This window comes from Denticeps clupeoides, chromosome 5 (assembly GCF_900700375.1).
Source record: "Denticeps clupeoides chromosome 5, fDenClu1.1, whole genome shotgun sequence".
Classification (NCBI taxonomy): Eukaryota; Metazoa; Chordata; class Actinopteri; order Clupeiformes; family Denticipitidae; genus Denticeps; species Denticeps clupeoides.
Window position 1 is genome coordinate 5,138,863 of NC_041711.1, and position 18,827 is coordinate 5,157,689.

Consider the following 18,827-nt stretch of genomic DNA (forward strand, 5'->3'; position numbering starts at 1 on the left):
GGGACGTCTTGCTAATTGCCTATAATTTCCACCTGTCGTCTATCCCGTATGCACAGCAGCATGTGAAATTGATTGATAACCAGTGTTGGTTGTACTTCCTTACAGAGCATGAAAGGAAAGTCGCTAAACTCGTTTGGATTTGGGAAAAAAACAGATATATTTAGGAAACATTTTAGAATATGAAGGAGCGTATAGTATTTTTCAAGTATGTAGTGAGTTGGTTATGTGCTGCCTGATTTTGGTTTCCTGGACACATAATACAAGTGGAAGAGCAGCATCACTTCTGTGATGGACAGAAACAACAGGTGCCAAGGAAAAGCCTACCATAAAGGGAAGAGTTTGCATGGCCAGGCCTGCTTGCTGTCCTTGGTGGCACCTTTGGTGTCCCTCACAATGGATTTAAGGTGAAGGGCACCCTGCTACCTCCCGAGCTACTGCCCAGATCAAGCATGACCTTTGTTTCTGCTTTTTAAGGCCTGCCAGTGAGGCAGCCCATCAAAAATGATTGCATGTTAAGACAGATGCCAGAGAGACCCAAGAAAAGTTGTGCAGCTCAGTATTAGCCTTTGATTTCTCCATTAGACAAGTTTGATGTGCATGCCACATAAATATAACGTTTGTCTTTTTTTTTTTTGCTGCTTCATAAGCACCATGTTGCTTTCATTGCATTTTTTCTTTTGTTCTATGAAGCTGTAGTAACTCTGTACTTTTCTCCTCAGATTGCAATTAATCATCCACTCCATTTTTATTTTGGAGCACAAGCATAAAAACAAGCATAAAAATAAGCATAAAAACAAAACTTAATAATTCCGATAATTCAATACTGAAGAAATGACATAACAATGGGTCAGAAGAGGCAAAGACATCATTTAATTTTTTCCCCAGAGAAAAACAATAAAATAAAAATAAAAAGCAAATCACTGCATCACACCCAACTTGTTTGGTATGGTTTTTATTTTCATGTATAATCCTTAATTGACCTCTCCATCAGCAGTCCCATGGGAACATTTTGGGACTCAAGGGAAAGCTGGGTTGTGTTAAGCTACAGAAGCGATGACATCACAACAGCCACTACCCAAAGGAAGTGAAAAATGATGTGAAGAATAAACATTTGGGGAAAGTATGTGGCTGAATGTAAACTCAGGCTGTGTTTTTTTTTTTTTCTAATGGACCCACTCCACAAACAACCCTTAAAACACCCCCGCAGTCTGCAACGTGCATGGACAACCGTTCAACAGCCTCACTGCGTGCGGCATGGACAAGTGAAGGGTGAAGAAAAAAAAAAAAACATCATGTCTTTGTTGTGCGAGTTCTGAAGGGTGTCTGAGTGTATCTCACAGGAGCTCATGGTGTGCGAGTGTGTGTCTTCTTTGAGTATGAGTGAGATGCAAGAGTGTCACCTAACCCCCTTATTAGACATCGCTCTGTTTTATTCAGGCATTCTCCTGTAGAAATACAGGTAACCCAAGTCCTTGGGCGGTTTCTCGGAGGCACACACTTTCTGATCATTAAAGATAACCCACCTGAGAGAGGGAGAGAGCAAGTGTTCACACTCACGTTTTAACAGTGTGGATCAGTAATACGGATCAGTAATACTCACTGTTGGTCCTTCTTGATGTGGCAAACATAGTGACCGCACATTGTGCTTGTGCCCATGTGACTGATGAAGGCAAACAACTCGTACTCTGGGGGGGAAAAAAAAAAAAAAAGAAGAGAGCGTTGTGAAGGACGGTGCAAAAGCACACAAGGGAGAGCTGAGTGGAAGACTGCAGCAACTCACTTCCTGCTCCATCACGGACTCGTGGGCCAGGAGGTGGCTCCCTGCTCCCCTCACTCTCTGCAGCAGATCGCCCCCCCTCAGACACCTCCATTGATTCCAGGTCATCAAGGTGAGAAAAGATCCAGTCCACTGCCCTCTCTAGAATATTACTCTAGACAACAAGAAGAGCAAATCACAAGAGCAAAAATGGGGAAATGTCACTTTCATTCCCTACCAAATACACAACACACACAAATACACAACACACACACTGCATGCTCTTTTCCACACTTCTCATTTCTCTGGACAGTTGAAACAAATTATCTGAACTCCTGTTCCTTCACCAGTGGTTCTGCACTACTTTCACATACTTCTCCAGACTTAATCATATAAACCACAACCCATGAATGCAGCTCCTTCCGACCTTCTCTATACGTCTGCATTTACACACTGAGAGCAAACACGTAACTGTTGCTCTTTTCAAGCATGTAACAACACTGCTGTTCACTTTGTCATTTGATTGATCAAATCATTTACATTTACAGCATTTACCAGACGCCCTTATCCACAGCAACATACAATCAGTAGTTACAGGGACAGTCCCCCCCATGGAGCAACTTAGGGTTAAGTGTCTTGCTCAGGGACACAATGGTAGTAAGTGGGATTTGAACCTGGGTCTTTTGGTTCATAGGAGAATGTGTTACCCACTAGGCTACAACCACCCTCTTCAGCTCTCAGATAACTCCTGCCTGCCACCTAGTGCCTGTCTTACCTGCCCCCTGAAATCCACCTTACAGTAGTGTTCTTCAGTTCACCACTAGATCCTGGGTACCTTATATAAGATATAAATAAATCTGTGTGCATCATCTTCCATTCTTATTCTTCATCACCATGTGTTCAGCACAGCCATTTTTATCCTTTCACAAAATCTACCACCATCTAACCTTCTGCAAACCATACCTGCCCATCAGCTCTTTTTAAAGTCTGCCCCAAACACTGCTCTCTCTCCCTTGGGTACACTCTGCACTACCTCATTCATCTCACTCTAGAACTTATATTTTTGACCCATCTGACCACAAACCTTTGGGGCAATTTCCAATTTCCTTCAATTTCCAACTCCTTGGGAAAGGCACGAAGAAATACACTGGTGTATGCATTCGCAATGGCATAATGTTCTCACCGTTGCCCTTAGAGCCCGTGTAGCCTGTTCTCGGCTGAATCCCATGGAGACTATAGTTGCTAGGTGTTCTTCTGAAATACTTTCCGTGGGCGTGGTTCCTGGGGCAGAACTGCAGCCAGGCAATACAAGGGGAGCAGAAAAATCTGCATCCAATCAGAGAAGAAGAATGAATCAGGTTGGCAGGCTCATCAACCATTACTCTGCATACTTTGACAGGTCAACTTAAATTTCAACACTACACTACCAGAACTAATTAAAAAAAAAAAAACACACACCTGGGTCATCCATGTGACCCATGACCCAATTCATGGCAGCATCAATCCCAGTGTTTCCAGTGTAATAAACAGCTTTCCGACAGGCCTCCAGCGGAAAACCCATCTCACACAGCTGAGACACAGTGGAGTCATCCAGCACAGGGGCTAAAAAATGTGTGAGGGACAGAGAAGAGAAAGAAATTAAATACTAGCACTAGAATGCAAATATGACTAAATAATCATGTAACTGGGTGATGGAAACAATTTAAAATAATATAAACCAATCAACGTGCGGATTTTTAATAGTAACAATATCACCAGAAATAATATAGTAAATATGAAGAAGTAAATAAAGAAAAGAGGGATGAAAGGTGTGGCCGGACAAAACCAGAGATGGAAGGACCGGGGGCAGAGGAGAAAAGACAGACAGACTGACACAGCAGTGGGGAGTAGAGAGAGTCGTCCTCCTCGTTGCCATGGGGACCCAGGATACCTTTGACCTCCACATCCGGAGTCATTAGAGGAGGTGGGGCCACCTCTGGAAGAAGCTCCTCCCCTGGCTGTTGGCCCATTCCCCGAAGAGCACTCAGGTCCAGTGTGTCGGGCACATCGATACTTACATCTAAAATCAGAAGGATTGTACGATCGGGTATTTTAATTGTTTCATGCGTTCCTCAATGTCAATAAAACATTTTCAAATGTTGCACCCACCCAACTTTTTTGGAACCCAGTCAAGGCCAAAAGTGAATTTCTTGATCTGGATAACAAGGTGGTCTGGGAAGGAGGCGAAACAGGTGGTCCTGAAAAACGAGGATGTGTGGATGAAAGGGCTGAGCAAAATGAACTCCAACACATGAATACATATACATTCCCGATGTCTTACTTGGTAGCAGTGGTCTTAGCATGAACCGCAGAGCTCCAGAAGTCGGTAAGGGTCTCTGGTTCGCTCCACGCTGCAAGGCAAGCAGAGAACGGGATACAGGCTCGCGGTGCTGGAGGAACAGGGGCGCCGGAGGACTCCGCCTCTTCTCGCCGACGTTCCGTCTCCTGCATCTCCTCTGCCACAAATATGATTGGAACAACAAATAATAAGTAAGGGTTAAAAGCAAGAAAGCCTACACAGCTATTGCATTACAAATTTTTAACAAATTGTGTCCCACCTATATTGGAGGCTTGGTCCATGGGCACTGGAAGCTGCACAATGTAGTCCACCCTCTGAGTGTACTTTGCCTTCTGCGACTGCTGACACACAATTCGTTCTTCCACCAAAAAGCGAAAGGCTTCGGATGGGTTCATTCCTGAACGACAGTTCCTCTGAGGGGAGGGCAGAGGGAGAGTAAAAATTGGACCCAACAACTAACACGCAGAATCCTTCCTTCGTTCGTCAAAGACTCTTACCTCCACCATGTTTATAAAGTAAAGCAAAAACTCTTGGGCATCTTGCTGCCGATTAGTGGAGAACTCTGGGTGGCCCCGCCCAACAAGTGCTTTAAACATACGGGGCGCTATTCCAGCCTGATCACCCTACAAAAAAAAAAAAAAAAAAAAAAAAAAAAAAAAGGTTTATTCAATGCTGCCGACATTGTGCAAGTTTCTGCTTAACAGGAACATCCTTACTCTAGGTTCGGCATTAGGGTCATCAACAGGATCGAGTGCTGGTTTTGAATACTCTCCAGACAGCAGTCCATAACCCAACTTTGCTCTGGAAAAATGTAATTTAAATACATTTAAGAAAGACATTACTTATTAAATGTAGGATTTAACAATAAACCAATAAATCTGAAATCTGCTTACAATATATACAAAATACTAATCTCACTTCCAACAGGAACAGCTTTGTGTGATGCATCTTTAAAGACCAGACAGCCTAAAGTGGGATCCTGCTGTTTGTTGATGCCCCCAAGGGGCTGTGTGTGTGTGTGTGTGTGTGTGTGTGTGTGTGTGTGTGTGTGTGTGTGTGTGTGTGTGTGTGTGTAAGAAGCTACGTGACAGAAACTCGGTAGGCTACACTTATCTAAAAGAACCACAAATGAGAGCTGCTAGCTGGAAATCACGACCTGTTCATCCTCTGTACATTCTCAACAGATCACATGGATCACTCCATGAAAAACAATACAGACATCTACTGGTGAAATGATGCCACTACAGTCACTAAATGCAAGCTGCAGCAGTGCAGAATCAACTAACACATGGGAGCAGAGATTTACTTACACTTGGGTTTTAAAGTCTTGTGTAGGGTCACTGGGTGCCTCATCAAAGATCTTGTCAATGTTGGAAACATACCTGAGCAAAAAGGATGTAGATGGGACATTCACTTACTTACATTTATAGCATTTACTTACTTCAAAATAATACTTAATATATATTGCTTATCAGTTGCAACACCAAAATTATCTCTCTCTATATATATAAATATGCTACCAGTGAAAAGTTTGGAAACATCCACTCAGCCATCTGTAATGTACATCCATCTGTAAATATTATTCAGTCTCTTTCTGTACACATCACATTATGTATATCATAACTTATCCTACCTTTATCCTGCACTTGCTGCTTACTGCACTTCTGGTTAGACCTAAACTGCATTTCGTTGCCCTGTACTTATACATGTGTAATGACAATAAAGTTGAATCTAATCTAATCATTTATGGGACTTGCATTTTGCATTTTAGAAAAAAAACTGAAGCTTATGCTGTGATGGCAGCTTCACTCCACCACCTTAAGTTGGACAACGGGGATGGTTTCCAATGTTTATACTTAACACTTTCTTATTCAATCATGTTAATGAGCATCTCATTAAGCAACTTTTGATGATGACAATAGTGAACAAAGCAGCCATGAAGGTAAAAAGAGGAGACTCTTCACTTTCTCCTGCTATAAAAAATGCTTAACATGTTTCTTGCATTGGATTCTTCAAAGTGTCCTCCTCCTTAAACGTTTGACTGGTAGCATACATGCACAATTTTGAACACAAATTCTCACAGATGCTTACTTGGTCTGAAAGTCTGGTACGGTGAAGAGCACTTGCATGACAGAGTTGAGATAGCAGCTATTTCCCAGGTTCTTCATGCCAGTAAGGCCAGAGCCAAACAGGGGTTTAAGAGTGGTCCCAGACTCCTGGATCACTTCCCACTCCCCCACACGCTGATTCACTGCAATCTCCAGCTCTGTCATAGTGCGTTCGGTCTGGGGACACGAGAGGACGGTAGAGTAATAATGGAGAAAGGAATCATGGTAATGTGGGTACACGGACGATTCTTACCTTCTCCATAGTCATCATGTCAATGCCAAAGTGAGAAAGGTGCTCTGGGAGTTTGGAGTCCAGAACCATGTCATCTTCATCATATGAGTATACATCTGAAGCAGTAATCAAGACTAGTATTCAATAAGGATCTTTCAACAAGAGGAAAACAAACTGCAAACTTGTGTTAATGAGCATCTCATGAAGCGGCTTTTCATGACGGCAATAGTGCTTTGGATTCTTCAAATTGTACATGTACAAGTTGACACAAATGCTTGCTGAACCTACATACCTGCCCCATCAGGTGTGATTGTGCCCAGTTTAACTGCAAGGGGGTGTCCCGTCTCCTGGAAGTGCTGGAGGGCATGGTTGTTGCCTCCAGAGCCGTCAAAGTACCTCCTTCCACACATAACTTTCCCATCAGTCAGATTCATCCACAGGTTTTCTTGGAGGTCACATACTTCACACCTCCACCCACTGAGAGTCAGAGAGAGACAGAGCTTCACATTAATACGTAATATTAATGCAGCATATGCACAATTACATCACTTCACAGTTTTCAATACAGATAAACCACCACACACACTCAATCATGGCCATAAAAGAACAGGCGCACTAAAGATGCACCTGCTCTTAAATTCAACTGCCAATCAACAACAGGCATTTCTGAAGATAATGTCTGACCTTGGTGGGATCTTAATGCCATTATCTAGCTGCTTGAGGTCTGCTGCATGCCGGGACTCCTGTCTCACCTCTCCATCCCACTGCTGCACTTGCAGAGCGTGTGACACTGAGTCAGCTGCCATTAGACCTGCCATGGAGAGAGACACCTACACACGGGAAAGCAGACACACATCAGGAGTGATTAGGAGTAATCTGGAAGCTCCTCCCCTTCAATTACGCACACATGTGCAAAGAAATACATATACATAAAAAGTGGTATATAGTACAGGCCAAAAGTTTGGACACACCTTCTCATTCAATGTTCTCATTCTTTATTTTCATGACCATTTACGTTGGTAGATTCTCACTGAAGGCATCAAAACTATGAATGAACGCATGTGGAGTTATGTACTTAACAAAAAGTGGATACCTGACCTCCACAGTCACCGGACCTGAACCCAATCAAGATGTTTGGGGTGAGCTGGACCGCAGAGTGAAGGCAAAGGGGTCAACAAGTGCTAAACACCTCTGGGAACTCCTTCAAGACTGTTGGAAAACCATTTCAGGGGACGACCTCTTGAAGCTCATCGAGAGAATGCCAAGAGTGTGCAAAGCAGTAATCAGAGCAAAGAAACTAGAATATAAAACATGTTTTCATTCATAGTTTTGATGCCTTCAATGAGAATCTACCAATGAAAACACATTGAATGAAAAGGTGTGTCCAAACTTTTGGCCTCTACTGTACATGTTTAGAGGATTCAAAGGTTTAACAAGCGGGCAGCACTTTTTTTTTATTGGCTGCAGGGCAAAATTCTTAAATATGTTAAGAAGACAAGAAGCCTTTGTATGATTTCACAGGAAAAAAAGCATTTGGCTACGGATAAAAGACCCAGATACTCCAATTCCCTTTAAATGGGGACAATTCTACCATACGAAGGAAGAGGACAAGTCCTCTGAGACATATAATTTTGGGACGAGTCGCCCCAGGTTCTCACAAAAAAACAAAACAAATTACAGAATATGGCATTCCTGCAGATACCATTTATACAGCTGCTCTACATTAATTTCACATCAATCAAAAAAAGAAAGAAGAAACTATTAAGGTTTCTCACCCGCTCCATGACAACATCGGGCATGGAGTCTAGATCATCTGATGTCACTTCCAGTCTCTCTGGGAACAGAACGACCTTCACATCCTCCTCATACTGCTCCTGCTCAATATCAAATCCTCCCTCTATCCCTACAGATGAACACAAATATCAATTACACACAAGTAACAACATTACTAAAGGGTTCTGAGGAAATATACACTTTTCGTACATGATTATTTTTTATGAGGAGTCAATTTCACTTTGTGAGATTATTTAACATTAATACGAGTTCCCCAAGGTTAGAAATGGTGATGCTTATAAGAGTGCTTTGGTCAGATCTGGAATTTGGGGGATATGTTTATTCTGGAAGCCGACACGGCTTCCTGTCTGCGCCAGACATTGTGGTTGGCGAATGGTGTTGATTACATCATTTCCACAAATGCCTGCTCAACTTTTATTGGCTGCTCTCCTTCTTGTCCCACCTCTCTCCTCCTCATTAGCATTTAAAGCTACAGACACCGAAACGGTGCGTCCTGGGTAAATCTCACTGTGGGACTGGATCAAGGTGGCTTTAATTCTGCACCACGGCTGAATTTCGGACAGAGACTTCAGATAAAGTATAAGGGGACCAACAAGGTGGATATAAAAGCCAAAAAAAATCATGTCACGGGACCCTTAAAAAATGAATAAGCCTTATAGTTTTAGCAATCTGAGAACACTTGCACCATAACAGGACAGACAAAAGGTAACCACCGGTTCCGGCTTTCCAGCTCACCTATAGCCAGGCGTGTGGGCTTTTTCTTGGGCGGGTCCTCAGACCCGGAGCTGCCATCGTCCTCCTTCTGAAAGGAGAATTATGGAGACAGAAAGTCGTCGCCTGTAAAAACCCGACGCCACGGGACGCCCGAAAGAAGAGCGCTGCCGCCTACCGTGGCCTTGCGGACCCGGGTGATGTGCAGGTACGCCCGCTGTCCGGTCCTGGCGTGGTGCCGCTCCACGTACTGGCTGCCGAAGCCCAGGAAGCTGTTCATGCAGACGTACAGGCCGCCTTCGCTCTCCTGGAGGGGGAGAAAAGACGCGCGAATGGTCGGGACACGTCGGGTGGCCGGAAATTCTGTTCGCTTTTTAGCCGGTGATGAACATGACGCCATCAGAATTTTATTAACGACGTCAAAACGTCAAACTAGAACTATATAAAAAATAACAACAGTGGATAAAAACATGGTCCGTCCCTTCGGCGGGCTGTTAAAAATACAGCGAAAGCCGGTGAGCGGCGGCGGAACTAACCGGAGAGGAGAACGACAAGGCGCATTCGTCTTTGTGAACGCGGTCTCCGGCCCTCGGAACCCGGATCGTGGACAGAACCGACATCAGCACCTCGCCAACGCCCGCCATCTCCAGCAGGCTGCTTCCGTCCCTCGGGCCCGAGCGTCTCGGTTTGGGCGCCAGCGGTCGTGTGTCCGGCGTTGCTGTCCTCCGCTCAGCCTCTCCGCGTCTCTCTCAGTGGGTCGCCGCCGCCGCCGCCGTTGGTGCCTCCCCGTGGTCCCCGCCGCTACAGCCGAGGCCAGGCCGGACTCGCTAGGCTCGCTAGGCTCGCAGCACACGCTTGGGGTCGCGGTGGACGGTCGTAATCCGTGCAGTACACGCGTCCGAAAAAAAATCGGTTTTAAACATCGCAATTAATGAGATCCCCGCATCATCGGCGGGCTTAAGTGTTCGTTGGAGAAGTTTACAACCGAGCGTTTTTCGAAGCTCAATCGTAGTTATTTTTGTCCAGATCTATTAACCTGGTGACTCTCATGCTGACCGACTGCGCAACTACTTCATGCTTTACGACAAAATTCGACAACCCAAAGTTCCGAGCATGAGAAAGCGTATTTTTTATATTACGTTTTAAAATATAGGTAGCGCCACCATACGTCCTGGAGGCGTATTAGTAATTGAATTTTTTTTTTGCTCGTGGATAGACATTTCCATACTTTAATGAATTACCTATTTTAACACATTATGCATTGAATCATGAATTATGTTTACCCATTAAAGTATTCATTTATAATTTTGTCATATTCATATCCCCCCCCATCATTCTCCACCCACCTGGACGCGTTCTCCTCCCTCCCTCCCTCCCTCCCTTATATCTGGACTCTCGGGCAAGTCTGCTCAGTTCTCTGCCCTGTCCCTCCTCCCGGCCGCGACTATGGCGCTGCGCTCGCAGGCCTGGTGTGCGTACGTGGCGCTGTGCGTCCCGCTCCTCTTCCCTCCGGACGGTCCGCGCTCCGCTGCTGGGAGCCGCCTGTCCTCCGACGCGCAGTCCGGACTTTTAAGCCAGTACGACCTCCAGTACTATTTGGGAGTGCGGGCCTATTTCCAGGAGGAGTGGGAAAAGGCGGCGGAGTACCTGGAGAAGTCGATCGCCACCCGCCAGTCGCTCCTTCGGACGCGTCGGAGGTGTCGCGACGAGTGTGCAGCCGCGGGGAGCGACAGGCTTCACAGACTGGGTACAAACTGGCACAATTTGCCAACTCTATACGCGTTGTTCGACTTCGTGCATTCTTTTAAAATATTCACACAGTACAGGCCAAAAGTCTGGACACACCTCATTCAACGTGTTTTCTTATGACCATTTACAGTGGTAGATTCTCACTGAAGGCATCAAAATGTACTTAACAAAAAAAAGGTGAATATCTGAAAACATGTTTTATATTCTAGATTCTTTGCTCTGGTTACTGCTTTGAACACTCTTGGCATTCTCTCGATGAGCTTCAAGAGGTCGTCACCTGAAATGCTTTTTCAACAGTCTTGAAGGAGTTCCCAGAGGTGTTTAGTCCAGCTCACCCCAAACCATCTGGACTGGGTTCAGGTCCGGTGACTGTGGAGGCCAGGTCTCCACTTTTTGTGAAATACATAACTCCACATGTGTTCATTCATAGTTTTGATGCCTTCAGTGAGAATCTACCAATTTAAATGGTCATGAAAATAAAGAAAACAGATAGAATGAGAAGGTGTGTCTAAACTTTTGGCCTGTACTGTATGTTGCACGCCCATATTTTCAAGCAACATATTCAAAGTTTTCGAGGTTTAGGGTGAGTTGTGTCGTGTGACTGTAACTGTGTGCAGACACAGAGACCGGCAGCATGTGGGACCTCTGGGCTCTGGACTGGATCCAGCGGCAGGCCGAGTGTATCCGCTTCTGCCTGGGCAGAGCCGTCACCCCTGCCGGACAGCTGCCCGTGTCTGCTGCCATCGAATATGAGTTCGGGACCCGGAACCCTTACAACTTCCTGCAGTTCACCTACTACCAGGTAAACCGTCCCGCATGTAAAGAGCGGCCGTGACCACGCTTTCGCCTCTCTCACGTCCACGCCGTCTCGCCCACATGCGCCAAGTTGGGGAAAGCGTCGAAGGCCGCCTCCGCTGCACAGACGTTCTTTGTAGCCAATCCCAGCCACCTGGAGATGAGGAACAACATCGAGAAGTACAGACGCATGGGCGAGGTGACCGACGACGCATTTACGGACCGAGAGCGCGAGCCGGAGAGGCACTGGGTGAGTGGAGTGGACGGGACGAGTCCCTAGACATTTACATTTACAGCATTTATCAGACACCCTTATCCAGAGCGACTTACAATCAGTAGTTACAGGGACAGTCTACCTGGAGCAACTTAGGGTTAAGCGTCTTGCTCAGGGACACAATGGTAGTAAGTGGGATTTGAACCTGGGTCTTCTGGTTCACAGGCGAGTATCTTACCCACTAGGCTACTACCACCCTATCTAGACATGGTGACCGGGATGTCAGTGTGAGGCGGAATGTCCCTACTGGCCACCGCGAACTCTGACTAAAGAGCATCTCACCAAAATACTATTGCCGTCCCTGCTGCCGTGGAGCTTCATCTGTTCACGCAGGTTTTCAGGGAGTCAATATACTTAAAAGTTAGTAGCCTAGTGGGTAACACACTCGCCTGTGAACCAGAGGACCCAGGTTCAAATCCCTGTGACTGTCCCTGTAACTACTGATTGTAAATTGGTCTGGATAACGGCATCTGGTAAATGCTGTAAATGGAGAAGAGTTTCAGGCGTGATTTGTGACTGGCGGGTCAGTACAGTAGTGAGACCAGCGATGGTGTGCAGGTTGGACATTTCCCCATTTTTGGTCATGTGTTGGGACTGTCCCTGTAACTACTGATTGTAAGACACCGGATAAGAGCGTCTGATAAATGCTGTAAACAATAAAACTTCTGGTGCTGTGCTGGAAATGGATCATCTTTAATTGACACTGTTTGCATGGTGTCTTAATGCTGTGATCTGTTGACAGGATTGTGACCTTGTTCCCCTTTACTCAGGACATCCATGACTCCGCCCTTCACGCCGAGGCCTTGTCTGATTGGGAGCGGGCAGTCGAGAACTGGAAGGACTGTGTGAACGTAACACTGCAGCAGTTAGAGGATTGTAGGGCGCAGTGTGTGGTTTCCTCGAGAACCCTCCCGGAGAATAGCGACTCAAATCGGGGCGACGGCGTGTACGAAAAAGCAGCAGGTATTGTTATGCTAATAATAACCATAACTTGTTGCTTTGACACGCAACCAAAACCGCGCTCCTTTCCCTGCTCCCCCCTCTAAAAAACAGTTGTGACTGCAGATCAGGAGGTCCCAGGTTCAAATACTGGTGCCCCCTGAAGAGTATATTTGGGGCAGTGGTGGCCTAGCGGTTAAGGAAGCGGCCCCGTAATGATAAGGTTGCCGGTTTGAATCCCGATCCGCCAAGGTGCCACTGAGCAAAGCACCGTCCCCACACACTGCTCCCCAGGCGCCTGTCATGGCTGCCCACTGCTCACCAAGGGTGATGGTTAAAAGCAGAGGACACATTTCACTGTGAGCACCGTGTGCTGTGCTGCTGTCTGTCACAATGACAATCACTTCACTTTCACTTTACTTTAGCGCTCTCTTTATCTCTGCTGGCCTGCCAACAATCCTGCGTGTCGCTCGTCGCGACGCGTCCCGGGAGGGTTTCGCCTCATGAGGACTTCCTGCCCACGCAGCTGGAGCATCTGCACACCGCACAGTTTAAAGGTCAGAGGGCAGGACCGGGCCCGACGTGAAAACCGGCGTGAAAAGGCGGCGGTGCGTTCCTCACGAGTTCCTCCGTGCCGTTACAGCCGGTGACCTGCGGGGGGCGATGCAGACCCTCCGCTCCCTGTTGCTCTTCTACCCGTCCGACCCGGGCGCCCTGGGCAACCTGCGCCTCTACTCTGCGTCCCTGGGGCGCGACGCTGAACTGCAGAACGCTGCTCCTTCTCTGGTATAATACACACACGCACACACATACACGCACACACATACACGCACACACATACACGCACACGCACACACATACACGCACACACATACACGCACACACATACACGCACACACAAACACGCACGCACGCGCACAAACACGCACACACACACACATACATACACACGCACACAAACACGCACACACATACACACACGCACACACATACATACACACGCACACAAACACACACAAACACGCACGCACGCGCACAAACACGCACACACACACACATACATACACACGCACACAAACACGCACACACATACATACACACGCGCACAAACACGCACGCACGCGCACAAACACGCACGCTCATACACAAACACGCACACACACACATACATACATACATACGCACGCACACACACACATACATACATACATACGCACGCACACAAACACGCACACACATACATACACACGCGCACAAACACGCACGCACGCGCACAAACACGCACGCTCATACACAAACACGCACACATACATACACACGCACACAAACATGATTTCCACAATAATAGCTATCAATTAACCAATAAAATTCACAAATTAGGACATTTGTTAGGGGTTTTATTCTGAAATCCACTCAGGAAATCTCCAGATACGTGAACAGATCTCTGCTGGAGAAGAAACTGCTGTACTTCGGAGTCGAAAACCTGGACTTCAGCTTCTCCGACCCTGTAAGGAGCTCTTTATCTTGAAGTTGCCGTTTAGCCTTTTGCTCTTTGGCGTTCGAGCTCTTGTCTGTTTCTCACAGGATCTGTGGACACCGGAGGACATCGTCCCAGAATCGTTAAGGAAAACGTGGAGGTCAGCCGAAGAAGATGGAAAACCGCATGAGAATGAAGTTGAGGGAGTTCACCTTTCTGTCGTTCTGTCACCAGAGCAGAGAAGGAAATGCTGCGGGAGAGACTGAACGAAGACGAGAGGGAAGAGACGGACGACAGTGGCTTTTACGCAGGTGCACGACCGAGTGGTTTTTTTAGACAACGGATTACGCCTTCCCTTCGTTATTTTAACAGCCCTTATCTGGCTCCATCAGGAGGTCCAGTGCCCCAGGTTGGAGTCACCATCGCCATGGATGACCGAAGTTTGAATGGAACCAATCGAGTTGTTCTGGACGGAGTCCTGTCTCAAGCTGAATGCGATGCCATGCAGCAGCTGGCGTCTGTAGGTGTCATTCCAGCATCGAGCAGTTACACGACATTCGTGCGTTGTTGATACCTAAAGATGCAGAACATCATTGTGCTGCTCAGAAAACGACAGGATTATACAGTGGTAGTAGCCTAGTGGGTAACACACTCGCCTATGAACCAGAAGACCCAGGTTCAAACCCCACTTACTAACACTGTGTCCCTGACCAAGACACTTAACCCTGAATGTCTCCAGGGAGACTGTCCCTGTAACAACTGATTGTAAATTGCTCTGGATAAGGGCGTCTGGTAAATTCTGTAAATGTAAATACAGTGTGTCTGAGGTGAAGTGAAAGTGATGTGATCCCGTCACCCGGGGAGCACTGTGTGGCGACGGTGCCTCCATCAAGGAGTCCTCAGTGGCACCTTCGAAACTGCGACCTTAAGTCATACTTCCACCTGCTTAAACTCTAGTTTCTTATTGTTTTGTGAAAAATAAGGACATTTCTGCAATAACTGGTTTAGGTAATGCAAATGCAAACTCATGTTTGATGAGTGTTTGATGAGCGTTGTACTGTATATTGTGGCCTTGCATATTGTATACAGTACTTGTTTTCTGTTGGTAGGCAGCTACGTTGGCAGGGGATGGTTACAAAGGGAGACAGTCCCCACATACCCCCCACGAGAAGTTTGAGGGCCTGACTGTTCTCAGAGCTCTAAAGGTAGGCACGGTTCTTTTTTTTTTTTTTCTTTTGCTATTAAACGATGGGAAAGTCTACGTTTTGCCCGGTAAATGTTCGTTTCAGGTCCAGATCGCGTAACCTCTCCCAAACTCCCCCCGCAGTTTTCTCAGACCGGCATGGTGAACCAGTCAGATGCCAGGCTGCTGCATGAGGTTGGTGAAAGAGCGAGGACCCTCCTGCACTCCTATTTCAGGAGCCCGTCGGCCCTGTTCTTCTCCTTCAGCCACCTGGTCTGCCGCAGCGCCGTTGCAGGTTCGGCTCAAATCACGCCGCGCTTCTCTCTCCGTCGAATCACTATTTGGTACTGTTGCACTGTTTCGTGTTCCACGTTCAGTAGAGATGGTTCTCGGGCAGGAATTTCATCATGCTTGGTACATTGGCACAGGCTTGTAGGAAAAAGTTATTTGGATTTTTATTACCTTTGGGAGCACTTTGTAAGCAGTGTGGAAATCATGATTCCATGTTCCTGTTCTCTTTCTGAAACATTCCACAAAAAAAGTGCTTTTGGAGCTGCTTTTTTTTTTTTTTTTTTTTTTTTTTTAAGGAAGATATTATTTTACCCGGTCTTGCCAGGGTTTGTTTCATTAGCAGGAACTGTGCAGATTTGCTTGTCACATAGATAAAAAGCACAAAATGCATCACTTTATTACACTTGTACCAATGTAACTTGACAGCTGCTCACTCCCTGCACAAAAGAAGCTTAATGCCGTCCTTCGCTTAGGGCACCAGGAAGGCAGGCTGGACCTGTCTCACCCTGTCCACGTGGACAACTGCATCCTGGAGCCAGAGACCAGACAGTGCTGGAGAGAAGCACCGGCATTCACGCACCGAGATCTGAGGTGCAACATGCTCGCCCTGAATCAGGCTTGGGTCGTGCTGAAGACCGACAACCACATTAATCCACACCGTTTTACAGCCTATGAACTAAAACAGGGTTTTCTTTATCTAAAGCCATTTTGCTCTCTTGCTTTGTTTCAGTGCACTTTTATATCTGAACGAAGACTTTGAAGGGGGTGAATTCTTCTTCACGAACAAAGATGCCAAAACAGTCACTGTACGTCAACTCACGGATACGGTTTACTGTTTGAGTTTGAGGGAATTGAATTAAAAGTTCTGAACCCTTTACACTGCATGGTCCTGACTCGACTGTGCTTGACTTCTCAAGTGGTCTCACTACTATGTTGTGTATTGCCTCACCTGAAATGGCTGTAACGTCATCTCTGATGCACCTTCTCAACGGCACTCTGCATGTTTTACATGTTGTCATTTAAAATTTGCAAGAAGAGAACATTACGATAAGTATAAACCTGGTTATGGTGGATATGATATGCTGGAGCAGCAAGCTAGAGACATTGTATTTAGCCAGTCCCATGTTGGGGAAAGGGCCATTAGAAGTAAGCCTTTCTTGAGTAGACCTTATTGAGTGTTGGTTGTCTTCCATGATGCAGTGAAAGTGAATTGATTGTCATTCTGAAGCGCAGCACACTGTGCACACAACAAAATGTGTCCTCGGCTTTTAACCATCACCCATGGTGAACATTAACCGCTAAGCCACCACTGCCCCGTTAATGCCCCGTTAGATGAAGCTTGTGAACGCACATCATCAATAATTATCCAAACTTGATATCAGAGTCAGTGTTGTTGGCTGATGCGTAACTCAGTTCTCATTTCTCTTCCCAGGCCAGAGTTAAGCCTAAGTGCGGTCGACTGCTGGGGTTCTCTTCAGGTCCTGTGAACCCACATGGTGTCACTGCAGTAACGTCCGGTCGACGATGTGCACTGGCCCTGTGGTTTACGAAGGAGAAACACCACAGAGACATGGTAAGTTAATCAGTTTTATTTCAGATGGATATCATGGCAAAAGTGCTCCAAGCTCTGAAACATAAAACAATAAGACCAAAACCAAGATGCCAAGAGTGCACATTTTTCCCTCTGTTTATTGGGAATGTTCCTAACAGGAGCGGGAAGAGGCTGAGGGTTTGTGGGCTGCGGATGGACAGAGCGTGGTAAAGGAGAAGACGAAAGATGGAGGGGCGGCACCGGCTTCGTCCCGCAGTGGGAGGCGCCAGGTGTCAGCGGGCCGGAGTAAAGAGGTGAAGAGGGAAATAAGGCGGGACGAACTGTGAACTTGACCGACAGGTGGAACAGCCAACGTCATCCCACTCCATGCCTCCCTGCTTGTAGTCTGTCTCTCGGAATGTCATTTTTACACCAGAAGCGGCCCAGCCATGGCTGCTCTCACGGAAATTGTGTGTCTGAGAGGGTTCAATTTTGTGACTGTTACCCCCCCAACAATCTATAGAAAATGTTCTCCACTCGAGTGTTTTTTTTTTTTTTTTTTTTTGGTGTGTGTGTGTTTACAGGGTTGAAGATTTGCAGGCAGGGGGTTAATGCTCCAGACCGCATCCATGCTCTTCATCTGAGCTCCATTACAGCAGAACATTAAACAGAACAGTGAGAGAGTGAGCGGGATGGAGAGGAGGGCTGATGGGTCTCTACAGCACATTAACACTGATGGAGAGAGTGAGGGACAAAACAGAGGGAGGTATGCGCCTGGTTAGTGGGGGAGAACGGGATAGAAAAGCGAGATTACAGTTAATCCCCCCATAAACGAGCGCATTTGTTTATGAAGCTTAAAATCTCCATTTAGAATATGGAATAATAATCCAAAAGAAATCATTTAATCATTCACGTCCCAACTCTTCACCCCCTCCCCGTATCTCAACACCATTTTCTTCCCATTTAAAGCCATCCTCAGATGCTTTTGCATTCCATGGATTAAGGATAACAAGATGATGCTTTTGTCAAACCCAGTCTGTGGCAACCCACATACGCCCGCTCTATGCTTCTCTTGTAATCTGTGCATAGCACACTTTTGGGTCAAGAGCGGCGTTAATGGGTGGTGAATTAATAACCCCCTTCCTCCCCCGTCTGCCAGTCTGAATTACATGCACCTAAACAACACTGCAGCAGGAATTCCAAACCTAACGGTTGCACTGCCCTGACAACTCCACAGCTGAGCCACGAAGAATTTTCCATCTCTGTAGGCGATCGGAAAATTCTCAACCATTACATAAGGTGTAACATAAGGCATCAGTGCAGCCATGTAAAAAAAAAAAAAATAATAATAATAATAATAAAATTGCATCATTCAGCATGGCGTGACATAAGATGCTTTGGGCCATTTTCTTTCTGGCCATGCCTCTTTCGCTTCGTATTTCTGTTTTTAAATGTTTTTACTCTCACTGCTTTGGGTAATTCGCTGATGCAATCTCAGCCCAACACTGCGTTTGTGGTTTTTTGTGTCTGTTTTTTTTTTTTTTTATTTGGAATTATTCAAGTAAATAATATGCCTTTTGTGGTGTTGCTTTCTCTGAATCCAGCACTGTTTCTGCTTTTTTCATAGCCTAAAAATTTTCACTAAAATT

The 18,827-nt window shown here is 46.2% G+C and overlaps 2 protein-coding genes across 4 annotated transcripts; one reads left to right on the forward strand and one right to left on the reverse strand.

Moving 5' to 3' along the window:
- Positions 1–936: 936 nt before the first annotated feature.
- On the reverse strand, positions 937–10,215 carry usp5 (ubiquitin specific peptidase 5 (isopeptidase T)). 2 transcript variants are annotated; one of them, XM_028981113.1, is made up of 20 exons: positions 9,476–10,215; positions 9,118–9,246; positions 8,964–9,030; positions 8,210–8,337; positions 7,119–7,264; positions 6,727–6,911; positions 6,456–6,550; positions 6,186–6,379; positions 5,405–5,476; positions 4,811–4,895; positions 4,592–4,717; positions 4,354–4,507; positions 4,077–4,251; positions 3,905–3,993; positions 3,630–3,815; positions 3,215–3,358; positions 2,940–3,082; positions 1,781–1,931; positions 1,601–1,685; positions 937–1,523 (listed from the first exon to the last, which is right to left on the reverse strand). In XM_028981113.1, exons 1-20 carry the CDS (start codon positions 9,581–9,583, stop codon positions 1,430–1,432), a joined length of 2,556 nt encoding a protein of 851 aa, XP_028836946.1. In that variant the 5' UTR covers positions 9,584–10,215; the 3' UTR covers positions 937–1,429. The 2 variants fall into 2 exon arrangements, with proteins under 2 accessions (XP_028836946.1, XP_028836947.1); XM_028981114.1 differs by having other exon boundaries at positions 3,687–3,815; positions 9,476–10,213.
- p3h3 (prolyl 3-hydroxylase 3) lies at positions 8,975–18,554 on the forward strand. Of its 2 annotated transcripts, none has more exons than XM_028981118.1 (16): positions 8,975–10,686; positions 11,306–11,490; positions 11,575–11,733; positions 12,528–12,720; positions 13,122–13,253; positions 13,340–13,482; positions 14,114–14,203; positions 14,281–14,333; positions 14,408–14,484; positions 14,566–14,693; positions 15,283–15,378; positions 15,501–15,651; positions 16,121–16,238; positions 16,378–16,453; positions 17,080–17,220; positions 17,358–18,554. In XM_028981118.1, exons 1-16 carry the CDS (start codon positions 10,386–10,388, stop codon positions 17,523–17,525), a joined length of 2,211 nt encoding a protein of 736 aa, XP_028836951.1. In that variant the 5' UTR covers positions 8,975–10,385; the 3' UTR covers positions 17,526–18,554. The 2 variants fall into 2 exon arrangements, with proteins under 2 accessions (XP_028836951.1, XP_028836953.1); XM_028981120.1 differs by having other exon boundaries at positions 12,528–12,650; positions 13,190–13,253.
- The last annotated feature ends 273 nt before the right edge of the window (positions 18,555–18,827 follow it).